At 46.8% G+C, this 19,342-nt stretch overlaps 1 protein-coding gene across 7 annotated transcripts in view; it reads right to left on the bottom strand.

The window, feature by feature from the left end:
• The window catches only part of LOC135913793 (ATP-binding cassette sub-family C member 2-like), a 272,909-nt gene that overhangs the window by 101,019 nt on the left and 152,548 nt on the right, over positions 1 to 19,342 (bottom strand). For all 7 annotated transcript variants that reach the window (XM_065446481.1, XM_065446480.1, XM_070541305.1 and 4 more), the window contains one exon: positions 2,527 to 2,730. In XM_065446481.1, coding sequence (XP_065302553.1) covers positions 2,527 to 2,730 — 204 coding nt within the window. The remainder of the gene's footprint in view (positions 1 to 2,526; positions 2,731 to 19,342) is intronic.

The raw sequence follows: 19,342 nt of genomic DNA, 5'->3' as shown, positions 1-19,342 counted from the left end.
ATGCCAATAGTGCTATCATTGCAGTGCTGGCACCCATTCACGGTACAATTCATCGATGACATTACAGACTTCAACGAGAACCCAGATCTCGGGTTACTAACTCGCACACTCAGGCGCTTACAACTGCCCTCATGTGTGCCGCGATGCATTAAACAGCTCTGTGCGAACTACCCCTTCACTCGTAACAATGAAGGCAGCGTCACTCGTTAGCGTGCGCTCTTCAAAAATTAATAATACGTGCAGTATAAAGCACGAAGGCCTAATAATACGCGATGTGCAATTTGAAGCAACAAGTGTCCTGTATCTAATAATAGCCGGCTTGTGTACAGTAATCTCAATTACTATATCTGAAATACCAACACTTCACCGCCAGGCGGCGCCACTGACTGGTTTTTGAGACCTCTCTGCCCAATTTAATATTACAATTCCTGCCTAAATCGCCAAGAGCGTGCTGTATTCTATAACCATAAATCATGTTCATTTATTTCTATCAGTGCGCCAAAACGCATTCTAGCCGTCAACGTCAGTCCCCTTAAGCGAACATGGCAACGTTACGAAACATGAGGATACCACGAATTCGGGAACCAATTCCACGCCTTTTATCCTGGCTTTCCCAATTTGTTCTAGTCACGTCGAGATGCCAACATGTTCATGTGCGGGGCACCTCCAAGGCAAGGTGCTCAATTTGAGCACCACTGTGACGGGAACCAGCCGTGTGTTTTGAGTCGGAAAGGGGGGAGGGGAGCGGAAGGGGGGGGGGGGGGGGCTCACCGATTTCGCCCCACAGAACCTTCCGTTAAGTGTAGGAGAGTTTACTGCTTGGCTAGTTGGGGAAAACATTGTATTTTCCATGAAAACAGCAAAAGAAAGGGACTAAATAGAGAGAGACACAGCGCTGTGTCAGTCGCTCTTGTCCCGTCATTCGCACTGTTTCTGTTCTAAGTATATGTATAATGAAAAATCTTCCATTCATCCGGCGCATTGTAGTAGGCGAGCACAAGTACATAATCGCACAGCCCTTCTTCTGGTTCTCTATTCTGGTTGGCTGACATCGCCCATGCCTTTCTTTGCACTGCACAGCACGCGGTGAGGAGAGAACGCCACCGAGAAGGTACTGAAGGCGAGTGAGAAACCTCGGAGGACGCGTAGTGACTCATCGAACGCCTCTAAATTTGAAGTTACGGCATCATTTTCAAATATCCTGGAGAGTGTATATTTGTTGGAGACTGATAGACAGCTTCGACAACCAAACAAGTATTTAGCTCAACGTGTTTTCGGGGTCTTAACGGAGATTCTTCACACACTTCGCCTTTACGCGAATGCGACAGCGCACTTTCAAGCGCGCAGAATCTCATTCAAACGAGGTACTTTGCTAGGAAGGCGTATCGCATCAAATGCGCCAGTCAGGAGTAGTTTGAGACGGAGAAGTCACATTGCAGCAGACCATGTAAACACAAGTGTACTTTATCAGGAACACTGGGAACGCACTCGATGCGAGATGACAACAAGCCATCCAATTGGCGGTGGCCGCTGCCGCACTGCGGGGCCCAGAAACAAAAATAGCCGCTTACGGAGCCGGCCGCACGCGATTTCTTTTACACGCCTACATTGCGCGTTGAAACAGTCTCTTCTCTGTCAATAATAAATGAGATTAACGCAGGTGAGTTACTTCATTCGCGCCGTTAACGTAGTCCGCACGTAGTCATGTCCACTCTGAGGAGATAGAAGCCGTAAATGCCACACTTGGCTACCACTCGACATGGCAACAGTTACGGGCACGCTGTGAAAATTTATTATCCTGCTAGAATACGGTAAGTTTCCGCCGAATGAAGGTTAAATGAAGGAGAGCCTGCCGACACTCGGCAGGTACCTTCAGTGCATTTCACAACGCGACAGCAAAGGACGCTTATCGTAAGTGATCGCTAAATTTCATACATGACGCTAGATTGCGTTAGCTGGCCATACAGAAAAATTCACACTCATGTAAACAACGGCGTATGAGTAAACTCAATACGGTAAATTAATGCGACACACTCTCTACTGTATTCATGTAAGCGCGGCTACAGTCAGGTATACAGCAGCAGCCGCGTCACTTCATCAGAAGGTAGGAGCAATTACCACCCGACATAGCATTGGCACAAGTTCTGTTGAGCAGTTTCACGAGATCAACCACAAACGAATTGGTGCGGATACTACACAGGCTTGTATTGAAGAAGGTTAAATATTATAAGAAATGCCTCCGAGGGCTTCAACACGAGTGATAAAAGCTTCAAAGGGCTTGCGTTTACAGATTTGTATTGGGTACGGTTTTGACGCTGCACATCGGAATGTTCCTATGGCTGTGCCTTATTAGCCAAAAAGTCAAAGGGCGTGGCTTTCGATGACATGTTTAGAAAATTACGGCGTATGTTTCAGAAAACATTCTGAATGAAGAAAAACAGCGAGGCAACACAGTTGCTCCACAAACTATCAAAAACTCGGGATTTCGTACGAAAGAAGAGTTACTCTGCTTGTGAGGACACGTACCACAGAGCTCGTGGACGAGTAGAGGCAGTCCAAGATGGCGTCCAAGAGGTTCACTCGGAAAAGCCACTGGAGCTCGGTTTCTCTGAAGCGCAATACGTTCTTCTGGAGGGCGTCTTCCCAGGCATACATCTTGACAATACGGATCATTGCCAGCAAGTCTGTAATGACCTTCAGGCGTTCGTCACGGGCACCTATCACTTTTGCCTGCAAGAAAGTGGGCCAGTATTGTACAGCGAAGCTTCTATGGCTACCCTCCACAAAAATCGCGGCGGCGAACAGAAAACGCTTTGCGGCAAAGCGTATTTGCTCGCGAATGCTCTGTAGCTCTCACTCTAATGTAGGTATCTTGAAAAAAATACTGATATTGGATGCCAGAACGACTCCACCATTACGCCGTGTTTCATTTACTTGTCGTAATTAGTTAGTTCACAACGAAGTTGTAAACATATTACCTAATGTCCATCTGCTGTCAGTACATATAGGCATCCACTGAGGGAGAATGGTTACACAAAAGGCCTGTAACTCTTGTTTTATCGAAACTATCCCAAAACAAGTTATATGACAATCAGATACTAAGACGACTCTGACGTTACGCTGAGTTTCATTTACTTTTATAACTTACGTAGTTCACAGTGAAGTTCTAAATATTGTGGAATTCCCGTCTGCTCTCAATACATGGGCTTCTACGGGAGGCAGAGGCACTACCAGGCACGTACCCAGGGGGGGGGCCGGGGGGGGCCCGGGCCCCCCCCCCCGAAATCATCTGGCATACCCCCCTCCCCCCCCCCCTCTCCCCACCCACGCCACCACTCCTCACACATTCCTAAAGCGCCGCCAGATCAATGTTGAGACTTCGCAGCTGTTCATCGGTCAGCATTATGCTGCCTTTTTCACTCCTTTTAGATGGCGGTAGTTATCGGCATCTCTTGTGATGTGAAGGACAGTTTTCTCGTAGATTCCGCACCCGCGCGATTAACTCGAGATGTGTTCAGTTGTCACCATCTATTCAACCGTCACGCGCATAGCTGTTGCTTTTGTTAGTTCAACAATCTTTGTTTAGGCTGATCCTGGGACCATGAGAGGGATACGGCTGTTACTCAGCTGGTCTGTACTCTCATGGAACGAGTTGCGGCTGGAGAAAACGTCAATTGCGTTTAACTTATCCCTTTGCCTCATTGTTTCCTTGAGTTACGGCTCGCCCCGACGCTGACAGATGCCCGGAACCATACACACGTGATATGGGTTAGATAAGGTGGGAAATAAAATAATGTGAAAGAGCGTCCATCATGGAACCCTGCAATAACCCTTACACCCATAAGCAAGATGACTGTCGCCCATTACCTCGTCTGTTTTTCCCTAACTGTATAGCACTTTTCGTGCAAAATTGGCAACTGGAAACAAAAATCGCAAGGAGTTGAGAAATTAAGCGATCTACTAAGGGAGAGCCAAGGCAACAACCAAACTGCAAGCAAAAGCGAATAATAAAAAAAGTTAACCGTTATTTATGAGAATATTTATCGATCAACATCTTTTTATTTAAAAAGGAAGTAGAGAAGAGGCCGCCGGAAGTGGAGAACGATTACTTGTTTTGAATGACGCTTCTACAGTTGTCGGTCGAACCGCCTCACGTAGCCACTTCTCTGCTGTGCTTATGTGGGTGTTTTTCTAACCTTTCTCTGTGAGCGCAGTACGTGTAGAGTCGCAGAGTCCTGCGCTCTACGTGGTTGCATGGGACTGGCGGCCGCACAGCGTTACCCAATTCGCAGAACTGTCAAAACTGATCAACAAGGCGACAATAACTGATATTCGAAACTATAACATGAGAAGGACTGAAGAAGCCGTAAAAAATGAACGCCGCCTGGAATCAGTAAAAAAGAAACCTGGAATAGAACAAACCATGATGTATGCAGTAAAAGATAAGGATGATATCATCAGCAATCTCGAAGATATAGTAAAAGCAGCGGAAAAATTCTAAGCTGACCTGTATACATACCCAGAGGAGTCACGATAGATCACTTAGAAACAGCAATGAACAGGATACAGAAACTCCTATAACTACCGATGAGGTCAGAAGGGCTCTGCAAGAAATGAAACGATGAAGAGCGGCAGGATAAGGTGGAATAACAGTCGATTTAATCAAAGATGGAAGAGACCTAATGCTTGGAAAACTGGCGGCTCTTTATACGAAGTGTCTATCGACTGCAAGGGTCCCAGAAAACTGGAAGAATGCAGACATTATACTAATCCACAAAAAAAGGAGACGTTAAAGAATTGAGCAATTATGGGACCATTACCTTGCTCCCAGTATTATATAAAATATTTACCAAAATAATCTCCAATAGAATAAGGCTAACACTAGATTTTGTCAACCGAGGGAACAGGCTGGCTTCAGGAAGAGATACTTTACAATGGATCACGTCCATGTCATCAACCAGGTTATCGCGAAATCTGCAGAGTACAATAAGCCTCTCTATGTGGCTTATATAGATTACGAAAAGGCATTTGATTCAATCGAGATACCAGCAATCGTAGAGGCACTACGTAATCAAGGAATACAGAAGGCTTACGTAAAAAGCTTGGAAAATATTGCTACAAGCGTGAGGTATCTGTTTGTTTGAACGAGGCGCGTAGGCGCCATCACTCCAGAAAAGATAAGGAAGAACGAACTGGGCTCGCACTGTGAATCTAACCGGTCAGCGCTGCAACCGTTGTTGTAAATATAATCTGCAAATGGTTTCTCGTCTTGCTGACTCGTCTTTCGCGTTAGAATATCTACGAGGTTCTACAGATACCTATAGAGAAAGGGGTCAGACAGGGAGACACAATTTCTCCAAAGCCATTTTCTGCGCGCTTAGAAGAATTCAAGCTATTAAACTGGGATGGCTTAGGAGTAAAGATCGACGGCAAATATCTGAGCAACGTTCGGTTTGCCGATGACATTGTTCTATTCAACAACAATGCAGACGAGTTACAACAAATGATTGGAGACCTTAACAGAGAGACTGTAAGAGTGGGGTTGAATATTATTATGCAGAAGATGAAGATAACGATAAATAGCCGGGCAAAGGAACAAGAGATCAGGATGGCTAGTCGGCCACTAGAGACTATGAAGGAGTACGTTTAACTAGGTCAATTAATCAGAGGGAAGCCTGATCATCACAAGGAAATTCACAGAAGAATAAAAATAGGTTAGATCGCATACGGCAGACATTTCCACCTCCTGACTGGAAGCTTACCATTATTATTGAAAAGTAAGATGTGCAATCAGTGCATTTTGCCAGTGCAATGAGTCCAGTGCCAATGCATTTGCCAGTGCATTTCCCAGTGCATTTTGCCAGTGCATATGGGGCAGAGACTGGAGAGCAAGTTAAGGACCACGCAAAGGGCGATCGAACGAAGATTGCTAGGCATAACGTTAAGAGAGAAAGAGAGTGGTTTGGATCAGAGAGCGAACGGGTATAGACGATATTCTAATTGACATCAAGAGGAAAAAATGTAGCTGGGCAGGTCATATAATGCGTCAGTTAGATAACAGTTGGACCGTTAGGGTTACAGAATGGGCACCAAGAGAAGGGAAACGCAATCGAGGACGACAGAACACTAGGTGGAGCGATGAAATTAGGAAATTCGCGGGCGCTAGTTGGAATCAGTTGGCGCAGGACAGGGGTAATTGGAGAACGCAGGGCGAGGCCTTCGTCCTGCAGTGGACATAAAACATGATGATGATTGAGGTGGTTGCCCCCCCGCCCCCCCCCCCCCCCCGAAAAAAATATCCTGGGTACGTGCCTGGGCACTACCCCATGTTGGTCCGCTAGAATAAAACTCTAGTCCGTCCTAGGTTCGTTCAGCTAATTAGCTATGCTCTGTTCCATGCATAGCAGTCAAGGCTGTGGTAGCACGCAAGACGTTCGTTCAAGGGAAGTGATCCCTCCCCGCGTTCCGTCCATGCTTCGCTGCGCGTCAAGAGCGTTCGCTAGCGCGAGCCTGCACGCGAGGCTCCTCGCGACGAGCGGCAAGTACAAATCCCGAGAAGAAGAACAAAATAAACGTTTTCTAAAATAGCGTGTTAGCAGTCGTATACCACAGTGTGTTTGTTTCTAACGATTAAAGTTTGTTTCATTCGATACTGAGCCTATATAAAAAACAGTTGCGCACAACTGCGGTAAAAAACGAAACATCAAACTATATCCAAGTGCGAACGAAGGCACTGCAAGAAGTCTCCCTAACCTCCACAACGTTGACGGCTATGTATGAAACGGAGTATAGGAAGTTTGCTGTATAGGAGTTTACGATCGGCCTACCGTCCGTTGCCTACAAAGTATTTATTAAGGTAATCGCAAATCGAATCAGGAACGCCTTAGACTTGTGTCTACCAAAGGAGCAGGCAGGATTTCGTAAAGCTACTCAACAATAGACCATATTCACACCATCAATCAGGTGATAGAGAAATGTGCGGAATATAACCAACCCTTATATATAGCTTTCGTTGATTACGAGAAAGCGTTTGATTCTGTCGAAACCTCAGCAGTCATGCAGGCACTACGGAATCAGGGTGTAGGCGAGCTGTATGTAAAAATACTGAAAGATATCTATAGTGGCTCCACAGCCACCGTGGTCCTCCATAAAGAAAGCAACAAAATCCCAATTAAGAAGGGCGTCACGCAGGGAGATACGATCTCTCCAATGCTATTCACAGCGTGTTTACAGGAGGCATTCAGAGACCTGGATTGGAAGGGATTGGGGATAAGAGTTAATGGAGAATACATTAGTAACTTGGGATTCGCTGACGATATTGCCTTGCTTAGTAACTCAGCGGACCAATTGTAATGCACGCTCACTGACCTGGACAGGCAAAGCAGTAGGGTGCGTCTAGAAATTATTCTGCCGAAAACAAAAGTGATGTTTAACAGTCTCGGAAGAGAACAGCAGTTTACAATAGGTAGCGAGGCACTGGAACTGGTAAGGGAATACATCTGCTTAGGGCAGGTAGTGACCGCGGATCCGGATCATGAGGCTGAAATAATCAGAAGAATAAGAATGGGCTGGGGTACGCTTGGCAGGCATTCTCAGATCATGAATCGCAGGTAGCCATTATCCCTCAAGAGAAAAGTGTATAACAACTGTGTCTTACCAGTACTCCTTGTGTTTTGACATAGGCTGACCAAAAGGCCAGAAAGAATCTCACGTACCGCATGCGAAAAAGAACATAAAAACAAATTCATTGATTGCATCGCGGGTGTAGTATACCGCATTCCCCTCGAGTGTGGACGATGCTTCATTGGTCAAACAGGCAGATGTATAAATGACAGGCTACGGAAACACAACTACAAAGTAAACAACTTGGCCGCTGACGGTGTTCTTGCCATTGCCAGAGATGCAAATGCAAACCTACATTTAAAGGAACAGTCATCATGAGTAGAAGGAGGTGTGAGGTGACGCGCTTGATAATAGACGCTAGATACATATCAACAGTCGCGACGCATGCGTCAGTAAACCTTCCATTTCATTATGCTAAAAAAACTCAATTATCTTTGCTTGCGCTGAACGTGTACATGTCTGTGAATATGTGAGTCAAGAAACTGCTTATGTGTCGATCCCACTTGATATTTTTTGTTCATTTTTACCGAAGCTTTACACGTGCTGTATCACGGTTCGAGGGTGTATACATAGCGACGAGAACGGGGAATAAATATGTTGTTGAAAATTAGCGCTGTGTGTGTCAGATGTGCCTTTCTGTTGTCTTTGTTCAGCTTGCGCTACAACAAAATTAGATATGCCGTACCAGCAAGCCCCACAGCTATCCTCATTGACTTTATTGAAAGGAAACGAATGTATGCGCACTAAAACAGAGTAGGACGTCTGAGCATGCGTTAAGGCCTCTCAAGTTGCAGATCATCTGGGAGGCAACGTTACAAGCAAAAAAGCAAGAGCGGTTCTAACTATCAAGAAACTTGAATTCCCTATCATGGAGCAAGACCGAGGGGTGGCTGGCACAGTTATCGCCTTCTTTCTTCATCCGGGAAGCCACCACATGCCATGCAAGAAGGTTTACATTCTGCGGGATTGTCAGGGGACCATCCCGCTATTCAGGCTAGCCTTGCCAAACTATCACCCACCCGTAGAACTGCGACACTAGAGTAGTGGCTGGCAGACTCCTCCTCCGACTACGTATGTGCCATGATCGAGCTCATCACGATGGTCGGCTTGCCAGATAACTAGAACAAACCTGGCGAACCCGAACCGGGGTTCTTGAATAATGATTATTCTCTCTCTCTCTCTCTCTCTCTCTCCTTCTTTCTTTATGTGGAAGGCCTCTGTCATTTCACGGGTTAACTGGTCATTGTTTTTGAAGATAACCTGAGTATTTTCGAAGCCAGCATAACAGCCGCAGTCCCTACAGTGGGCGGCGAGATGCGTCGTTCCTGATGAATTGCATGCCGCCAGGTGCTCTCTAAGCCTCACGTTGATGCAACGCCCAGACTGGCCTACATAAACTTTACCGCACTTAAACGGGATCGTATATGTTATGCCCATCGCACAATCTACAAACTTTTTGGTATGTTTAATATTTCACTGTGATGGCTTGCCTACGAATACGCGAACAAATTGTTTAAGTTGGTTTTTCGCTGAAAAAATAACGTCTACCTTATAGCTAGTGCCTATATGTTTTAATTCTTACGATGTTCTATGTAGGTATGGAACGAAAGCAATTCTATTACTTTTACGATGATCTTTGTGGGTGATCTGACTGATTTCTTTCAAAGTGTTAGCCCACACTGATTTAATGTCAGTGTTGGGATAGTCTGGTTTTTCAAGCTTGTGGATCTGGTTGAGAAAGGTCGTTTCCATCATGTATCCGCCGTTGCTGCTCAGTGGCTATGGTGTTAGGCTGCTGAGCGCGAGGCCGAGGGATCGAATACCGGTCACGGCGGCCGCATTTCGATGGGGGCGAAATGCGAAAACACCCGTGTGCTTAGATTTAAGTGCACGCTAAAGAACCCCAGGCGGTCGAAATTTCCGGAGTCCTCCACTACGGCGTGCCGCATAATCATAAAGTGGTTTTGGCACGTAAAACCCCATAACTTAATTTAATGTCCACCTTGTGTTGACATGATTTTTTTTTCAATTCGGAAGCTATGCTAATCTTTATTCCTCTTTTTGCAATTTAGTAGGCTCACCTGTAGTTAAGGATAGGTTGCATAGACCTGGGTCTGTAGAATCAGCAGACATTAAGTGATTGAAAGATTGGTCTTAGATCAGGAAACTGTAATTGGTTATCTTGGAGCAAACAAAAAGAAAAAAATAATTTGATGTGGTTTTTCTTGAAACCCTTTAAAATGTATACAACATTACGGGTTGGATTCTTCTACCAGCAAATCGTCTACATATGTGAACACCTCAGTTGCTAGTCCTGAAAGATGAGACTGAAGATCTCTATCGTGTTTGATCAAAACAAATTCACTTAGAAGTGGAGAAACTGGCGATTCTATGCAAATCGCCGAACGATGAACGTAATGTTCTCCTTTCCCCGAGACACGAAAGTAGAATTTAGGTAAAAGCTCAGAAACTCGAGAAAGCTTGCATCCGAGGTTTCACTTTTTAGACTAAAAGAAAGTTAGTCAATATCGACTGTGATACAATCTTTCAGGCAAGTCATTCAATCATCATGAGGTATAGAGTTATACAGATCTTCAATGTCGATACCAAATGCACTGCGACTACTGGGATTACCTACTGGGGGCGTTTCCAGCACTTTTTTCGCTCCGACAATGCGGTTCACTGACGCCCGACGCCTCTTCGCATTACAGGTGCTCACAGGCTTGTGCTTCCCCATTGACACCTGCTGTTCTCCTGGTGCCGCCACGAGGCCTTCGGGCACGCCCGGCTTGCGGTGTGTTGGCTTGCGGGATACACTTGCCTGGCGGAGCATCCTCTATCGTCTGCCCGGGAATGCCAATGCTGACCGACGCTCAGCGCCGCCTCACGTCTACAGTCAGCTGTATGCCTTCGTGCGTGGTGTAGGCTCGCCCTACCCCCAGCGCGCTGGTGTTACAGGCGGGCCAACCTCGTCTTTCCTCCAGTGCTCCGAAAACGACGCAAGCGCCGTTGACTACTGCGCCACACCACCCCTGAACGGAAATTCATCGCATTTATCGTCTTCATAAACCTTGCCTCAGCCGACGCATCGACGAAGACATCAACCTTCACGCATAAAACACGTCACCCCCTCGCTCTCCTCAGTGGGCTTGGCAGCACTCCGACAATGCGGTTCACTGACGCCCGACGCCTTTTCGCATTACAGGTAACAACCAATTACGCTATTTTGCGCGTCGTTCCCGCTATGCCGCTTTGCTAGTGCTGCCAAGCCCAGGCTGCTGCATTACTATTATTCGCGACTGCACGTCTGTCATCTTGCAACTTCTTGCTCTCTCTGGCGACATAGAATCAAATCCCGGCCCTAACACCCGTTCCACTTCTACGCAGGCATCCTGTGACATAATGGCTGCATTGGAGGAAATAAACTCAGGTCAGGCATCTCTTCTAAGTGAAATGAAAGCAATTCGAAATAAACTATCGCAGAACGACAAAATTTTTGACGACATTAAAAGGCGACTAACAAAACTTGAAGGGGATGTTTCCGCCATAACTGCACTAAAAACCTCAGTTAATTGCATCAGGACAGTGGTCGATACAAACACTAAAGCCATTTCCGCCATTTCATCAAGACTAAACGATTCAGAAGATAGGGCTCGTCGTTCTAACCTTGTGTTTTTGGGGTATCTGATACTAAGCGTGAAACGTGGCAAGAATCAGAGAAGAAAATTTTGGAGCTTTGTGCTTCTAACCCTAATATCAAGTTGGATCCCTTAGATATTGAGCGCGCTCATAGAATTGGCAGATACAGCTCTAATAGAAACAGACCCATAATTATCAAATTAGCTCATTTCAAAGTAAAACAACATATTCTTTCAAATGCTAAACAACTTAGAGGGTCCAGCTACAGCATATCGGAAGACTACTCAGCTAACACTCGGCATGCACGTAAACAACTAATCGAGTTCGGCAAGTCGCAACAGAAATCTTTCAAACTCCGGTACGATAAACTAATCGTGGATAACAGAACTTACAAGTATGATAACACTACAAATAGAGTTATATCAACTTCATAGCTACCATCACGCACTATCGCAAAACCATATAGCATCCCTGTATCATTCGTTTATACTAACATTAGAAGCTTGTTGCCCAAACGCGAAGCGCTCTGTAGCCTTATCGATTCTTCTGATTGTAAGCTTCTTGTACTAACAGAAACGTGGCTGAATTCTACCATCGATAACACAGAGCTTAATTCTTTCCTTCCTGATTTTGACATTTTTAGGCGGGATCATGCAGGCAAACGCGGAGGAGGTGTTCTGATAGCTGCCCATCGCAGCCTTTGTTGCTCCATTATCAATATCACTTCACCTCTAGAAATCTTCTTCGTATTGTGCAGTTCTTCGTACCTACAAACTATTATCGGTGTATGCTATCGACCCCCCGATGCAGATGCTTCCTTCACTATTCACTTCCATGAGGCACTGCAAACTGTTACGAAGTCATTTAATCATGCGCAACTACTCCTCTTAGGTGACTTTAACTTTCCTGATATAACATGGTCCGAACCAGCCATAACACTGTCTAAAAATAACCTTGAATGTAATTTTCTTAACACATGCCTCACCTTTGGTTTGAAGCAGCTAGTATCTACCACAACGCGGAAAAACGAACAGTGCTCTAACATACTCGACCTTATCTTAACATCCCATTCCGACAGTGTTTCTTCTATAATACATCTACCAGAACTAAGTGATCTCTCGGTACTACATGCAGAATTATCCTGGCAGCTACCTCATTGCAAAAAATAAAAAAAATAACACTCTACGATAAAGGTGATTACATCAGCATCAACAATGCACTAACCGAGTTTTACAACTGGTTCATTATAGATTTCCGGAAGCGCACAGTAGGCGCCAACTGGACGCTTTTTAAAGATAAAATGATCGAACTCACTACGACTTACATACCAACCATCATTTTAACAGAGCGACCTTCGTCCCCATGGTTCAACAACACATTAAAACGACTAAACAATAAAAAGAAAAGATTGTTTCGTAAAGCCAAGCGTTCCAATACCGCTCCGGCCTGGGAAAAATATTACATCACTGAAAAGGAGTTTGATTCCTTGGCCGCAACAGCTAAACGAACCTTCTACTCAACTACACTCCCTAACATGCTGCAAAACAATCCCAAACAATTCTGGAAGTACATTAACCCAAATAACCGTAAACCATTACTACTATATGATAACGATAATAACCGTGTTCCAGACCATAAAGTATCTGAAGTACTAAACTCTGTCTTCTCTTCCGTGTTCACTTCTGAACCTAACACTGACCTCCCAGACTGTCCTTACCTCAACAACCCAACGATGCCTGACATAACAATCGAAGCACATGGTATCACCAAGCTAATTGAATCCCTCAAATTAACATCCTCAGCCGGTATCGACGGCATCAATTCCAAAATGCTTAAGAACACTGCGCACATCTCTAGTGTATTTTTGTGTCATATCTTTCAGCAATCATTCTCATCTGGAGTGGTGCCGAAAGACTGGAGAATAGGTAAAATAATTCCAGTACCAAAGAAGGATCATCGTCATCGTGCCACAATTACCGTCCAGTTTCCCTCATCAGTGTTTGTCCTAAACTAATGGAGCATATAATTTATTCTCATATTGTAAACTTCCTAACATCCGCTAATTTCTTTAATCCTAATCAACACGGTTTTCAGAAAGGCATGTCCTGCGAGACTCAACTAGCCCTGTTCGTTAATGACATCAGCTCGCATCTTGATCAAAACATACCCATAGACGCCCTCTTCCTAGATTTCCAAAAGGCTTTCGACAAGGTTCCTCATGAACGGCTCTTTCTAAAACTATCATGTCTTAATCTTAACCCTCGTGTTCTCCAATGGATACGCGACTTTCTCACTAACCGTCAACAGTTCGTTTACGCTAACCAATGCTCGTCTACCTTATCACCCGTTATCTCTGGCGTGCCACAAGGCACAGTCCTGGGACCACTACTCTTCTTAATATACATTAACGACTTACCTATAGGTTGTTCTTCCAAAATTCGTTTATTTGCTGATGACTGTGTAATCTATCGTCCTATTACTAACGGCGCTGACTCTCGCGCTCTCCAGTCCGACCTTAACGTCATCGAAACTTGGTCTAATAATTGGCTAATGTCCCTCAACGTCAAAAAAACGTCACTGCTTACTTTCCATCATCGCCAATCATTTATTTCAGCTAATTACGATACAGCCGGTTCGGAAATATGTGCTGTGACTTCATAAAAATAACTAGGCGTTAAGTTGTCCAATAACCTCAGTTGGTCCTCACACATTTGCAACATTAGCAATGATGCCAATCGTGTACTAAGCTACTTGCGCCGTAATCTACGTCTTGTTCCGCACTCAGTAAAACTACTCGCATACTTAACAATCGTTCGACCCAAACTAGAATACGCATGCTCAGTGTGGGACCCACACCAATCTGACCTGGCAACAGCACTAGAATCCATACAGAATCGTGCAGCAAGCTTCATTCATTCTGACTACTCTTACCACACTAGCGTCACTAAACTTAAATCATCTCTGAAACTTCCAACCCTCGAGCAGCGCCGCAAAACAGCAAGACTGTGCCTCTTTTACAAATTTTATCACTCACTACTTCATCAGACCGACATCACGCCTCCGCATCGCACTTCATCCCGTCTTGGCCATTCAAAGGCTGTTTATCCCCCTCCAGCTCGCACCACCGCACATCTTTTAACTCTTTCTTCATTCAAACAGCGAAAGACTGGAATCATCTACCTGCTGAAGCGGTGCACCACTCCAGTCATTCATGGTTCAAGGCATTTATTGAAAATATTATGTAAATATGCCCACCCCTCATGTAAAACCCCAAATGGGGTATTTGAGGTGCCAATAAATAAATAAATAAATAAATAAATAAATAAATAAATAAATAAATAAATGTGTTTTTCCGTAGCTCCTGATTTTCGCCCCGTTTGCTGGGTATTCCCGCTACTGGAACTTTGTTGTTCATGGACCGCTTTGGCGGTTCATAATTACTACTGGCGCCTGTCTACCAAGTCCGTCAGCATCTAAACCCTCCTGCTGCGTCGGCCAGCTCGAGTTCTTGCGCGGCTTCGCGAGTGCGAGTCCCCCCGCTGCACTCGCCGCGTTGGCGTGGAGCATCCAAGCTGCTGTCCGCTGCGTCGAGGGAGCGAAACATTACCGATGCAACTGTCATCCAAGTCAGGAGCCTCTCTTTCGTGGGGTCAAGTGCAACGTGCGAAGGCGGTACTCTGAAGAAGGATACCAGCAACATGAAGCAGAACAGCGCTGCTGTCATGGCGCACACCTCGGCCAAGAGAACGAAGGAAGCTACGGACCCTCCATCGGACGAAAATGTAGCTCCAGCAGCCCCGAAAAGACCTCGCTCATCACAAGGCCTGCCCGCACGACTCACACGTACGTCTCCGGAGTCGCCAATGACATTGTGGTACAAAGTGGTTATCAAGCCTCGTGCTAGAGATGGCATGTCCACTCTGCACAACCGTATCGTTCTAGCGGCCCTGGACGCATGCCCCAATACTTCCCAATTCCAAGGTTTCGCTCTACACAAACCTACCGATACGGTCTAATTATGGTTGTCTGCTATGGCACTAGTTTAGAAACTCGAAGAACTGCAACAAATGCAAGTCTCGGAAAAATATGACCTTCCAGTCCAGGCTTACCTCGCCAGTGGTACCGATTTAGGACGCTACGTGGTTAATGGCGTTGACCTTCACGAAGAACACTAGAGGCTCCTGCAGGAACTATCGTGTCTCACACACAAGGTCGTGGCTGCCTGCTACCTAGGCAGCTGTCGTACGTGCTTAATCACGCTTCAAGGTCCTAATCCCCCCCCCCCTTGAACGCACCTGTACTGCGGCTGCGTACTACGCCCGCGTCCGTTCAAGCCTTCCGTTGAGTACTGATATTCTTGCTTCAGACAGGGACACATGAAATTATCCTGCCCCTACCGAACCGACGACGGCACCATCGTTTAGAAGCGGTCTATGCCAAACAAACGATCATGACCTCACTTCCACGACGTGTCCTACGCAGTTGAAGGCCACTAAGAAGGCTCGACAATGCCATTCTCGACAGCCAGATGCATCAATGAAACAAGTCCCTGTGTATAACCGTTACGCCATTCTGGCTTCACTGGAAGAGGACGCCAGCCAGGTGACAATAGCAAGTACGGCGTCAAGTGATGCTGCCACTCCTACATTTGGCGCAGCTCTTAGGTCGTCTACATCAGAGCCACAACGGGCATCACAATCGATAGAAGACATGCCGCTTCCATTGGAAAACGAAGAGTTCGAGATCGACGCTCGCCTGGCCACCCTTGAAAAGGAAATCCAACGTCTCAAGGAACGTCGAAAAGTGCTCCGGAGTCGTCATGACGGAGCGCGGTCGTCGCATTCGTCGTCGACGTCTAGTCCTGCTCATATGGCTAACCCGGCATCTGTGTCGAAACCTATGTCACCCCGAGAACTCTTGCGCTTCGTTGCGCAACAGCTCCAGCCCCTAATTTCCGTTCTACTGGCCAATCTTTACCTATGATGGGTGCTACGTCTTCAAGTGTGTCAGAAGGCATCTTACCGTAGAACTGTCGCGGCATCGCGGGGAAGGCCGGAGAGCTGCGTCAGCATCTCAGATATGGTAAGCTGCGTGTTTGGGCTCTACTGCTTCAAGAATCCAACGGCCTGCCAAGAATTTCAGAATTTGTGGCATATACATCGCCTTCAATGTTGGATCGTAGGAGTGCTACGCCCGATGTCCCTCCAGAAAAGGCTGCAGCTTATCTAAGATGCACTCTCCATCAGACCCGCGTTGATCTTTCACGGTGGTGTACTTTATGGCAAGAAGTCGTCGCCGCATTGGTTCGTCTCCAACCCACTGACGTGATCATTGTTTCGTACCATGGCCGCCCCTAAAGCGGTCGCGCGGCTCGGTTGTGTCTCGGCTGGTTGGCGCACCTACAAAAAAAAACATTCTGATTGCCCCGTTATCGTAGCTGAATATTTAACGCGCCCCACATCACATGGGAATACGCTATTTCCAGTGCGCGTAGTACGTGTGTGCTGGACACATTTATGGACGTCCAATTAACACTGGTTATTAATATGTTAGTGCCTACTCGTCGGCGTGACCACCCTCGCGCACCGCCACACTCACCGGACTTATGTTGGTGGCTAGGAAGGATGACCGTCTCGTGGTCATGTGATCCCGACTGCTGGGGTAGCGACCGTCATCCGATTCACCTTGGTTTATCTTCGTGCGGAACAGGCCACCTCCGCAGACTATGTCGAGTGGTGGACTGGGATCGATACAGGGCGGTATCGGAAAGCACTGTATCCAACTACGTGCGGGACCCATCGCGTTGCCTTAAGGCCGCATTAGTTGAGGCAACACGTACGTCCTGGGTTGATGAATCACGAACCGCTCCTGTTTTGCAATTTCTGCGTCTCTGGGCATCGCGCCGCCAAGCAGAACTTGGATCAGGACGTGACCCTGCATCAAATACCCTTCTGTTAGAGGCCCAACTCCGTACTGCAGTAGCTCGGCGCCAAGAACACCGCTTAGAACGTGGCCGCTGGATAGACTGGTGCTCTTTTCTCGGACCTTCGTGGTACAATGCCTCCATTTGGCGCACCTTTCTAGTAATGGAACGTGGTCGGCACCCTCCAGAACCTGCAGCCTGCCCCCTATTAGCATCGGGCCAGACACCAGCAGTATTCCCAGAAACTATCACCCACACCTTTTTTCCAGCTTTGGACACAGCACCGCCTCCTTTCGTTGTTCAAAACTGCCTTCCCCCGGAGGCAGGCACGCCGCCTACGCTCTCCGACATCGAGGGTATACTAGCTGTCTTCCCTATGGCGAAATCTTTAGCGACAATAGACCTGTTGAAGCTATACAAGGCACCAGGACCGGATGGCATACCGTATGAACTTCATAAAAACAAGGAAGGCAAGGTTCTCGAAGTGTGCTTGGGAACCATAATCGAAGCTTGGGCTGTAGTAGTCATCCCAGATTCTTGGAGGCATGCAGAAATTGTCCCTATTCCCAAACCCGGAAAGCCCCAAGATAATATCGCTCATATGCGCCCAACAGCACTAACCTCAACGTTAAGCAAACTGATGGAGCGTATGCTCGCGACACGTATTACATGGTGGCTCGAGCGGTACTCATGGTATCATCCTGGCCAAATCGTGTTCCGTGCTCATCTAGGCGCAGAGGATGCCCTTGCGTACCTATCTTCTGTGGTTCTCATCGGAAGCCGCTCCCGGTAAATTCGCACTATTATGGCAATGGATATTCGCAGAGCGTATGACCACGTGAGTCACGAAGCTATTGTCGGAATTCTCCATTGGCTTCAGTCCCCTAGCCGTGCCTGCAAATTCATCGAAGCCTTCCTGCGCGCTCGCACCTTTTCCATTCGCCTGGCTGGCCAAGCAGCAGGTCAGTTCGTCGCACATCTGGGTGTCCCACAAGGATCTGTGCTCGCACCAGTCCTTTTCAATATTGCTCTCCTTCCGCTACCTCGGAAGCTAGCGACGATACGTAACGCGCAGTACGTAATGTACGCAGATGACATCACTGTCTGGTCAGTTGATTCTGAAATCTTCCAAAAACAAGCGCTCCAAGAGGCCCTAAGCGTGACGCACAACTGGTGTGCTCAGATAGGGCTTGAAAGTTCCAAGGACAAGACGACGTACATGTCAGTAGCGAGCAAGTATGGGTGTCGTCTACTGGCACTACGGCCTCTGCAGTTAACTGTGGATCAGCAATCACTACACGAGGCTTCAACTCTCCCTTTACTCGACCTTGAAATAGATTCCACCGGATTTGGGGAACCATGGGTCAAGAATGCAAAGGAACATGCTGCAGAAACGATACCGTCGATACATCGGATTGCAAAGAAATCTGGTGGAACGAGCGCGAACATGGCTCGCCTTCTAGTCCTTTCTGTATTGCCACCACGCCTCGTCTACAGAGCCCAGTGTCATTATCTCACGAAGGCACAATGGGCTCGCCTTGAGGCCATTAATAACGAAGCCATGCGGGTCATAACGGGACTATTACGTCTCACTCCGTCGGCAACCCTACAGGCCGAGTCCCAACTAAACATTATCGACGAAATCGTGTACCAACGTCGATGCGTGCGCGCCCTAAAGCCATCAAATTGCTACTCGGCTGCTTCACTGGCCCGGTACATGGGACACGGAATAGACAATCCAGCATCTACGAGACCCGATGTAGCGCCGTGGAAGACGGTACAATAAAGTGACAATAAGCCTCTTGGTCCTCTTTATAGCTCGGTTCCTCGTCAGGCGAATGCCCAAGTTTCCCGCCTTTGTCGTGCCGATGATAATCAAGACGATGCGACTCTTGTAGCATACACTGATGCCAGTGTTAATGGCACCATGATTCACACGGCTCTCGTATGTCCATTGATACCAGAGTCAGTCCAGACGTGCTCGTATGCTGGTGATCCTGCACCACCGGCCTTTCTTGCCGAGCTTGCTGCCATACGAGACAGCTTGGCCGCGTTGTTACCTACTGTTCAAGCTGCCCGATACACCCATAATTCGCACAGACTCCCCTCAAGCCATCCGCGACATGTGTAAGGTATCTCGCTCCACTCTATTCTCAT

This window comes from Dermacentor albipictus, chromosome 6 (assembly GCF_038994185.2).
Source record: "Dermacentor albipictus isolate Rhodes 1998 colony chromosome 6, USDA_Dalb.pri_finalv2, whole genome shotgun sequence".
NCBI lineage: Eukaryota > Metazoa > Arthropoda > Arachnida > Ixodida > Ixodidae > Dermacentor > Dermacentor albipictus.
Note: the sequence above shows the minus strand (reverse complement) of the source record. Positions and strands in the feature narration are given on the sequence as shown.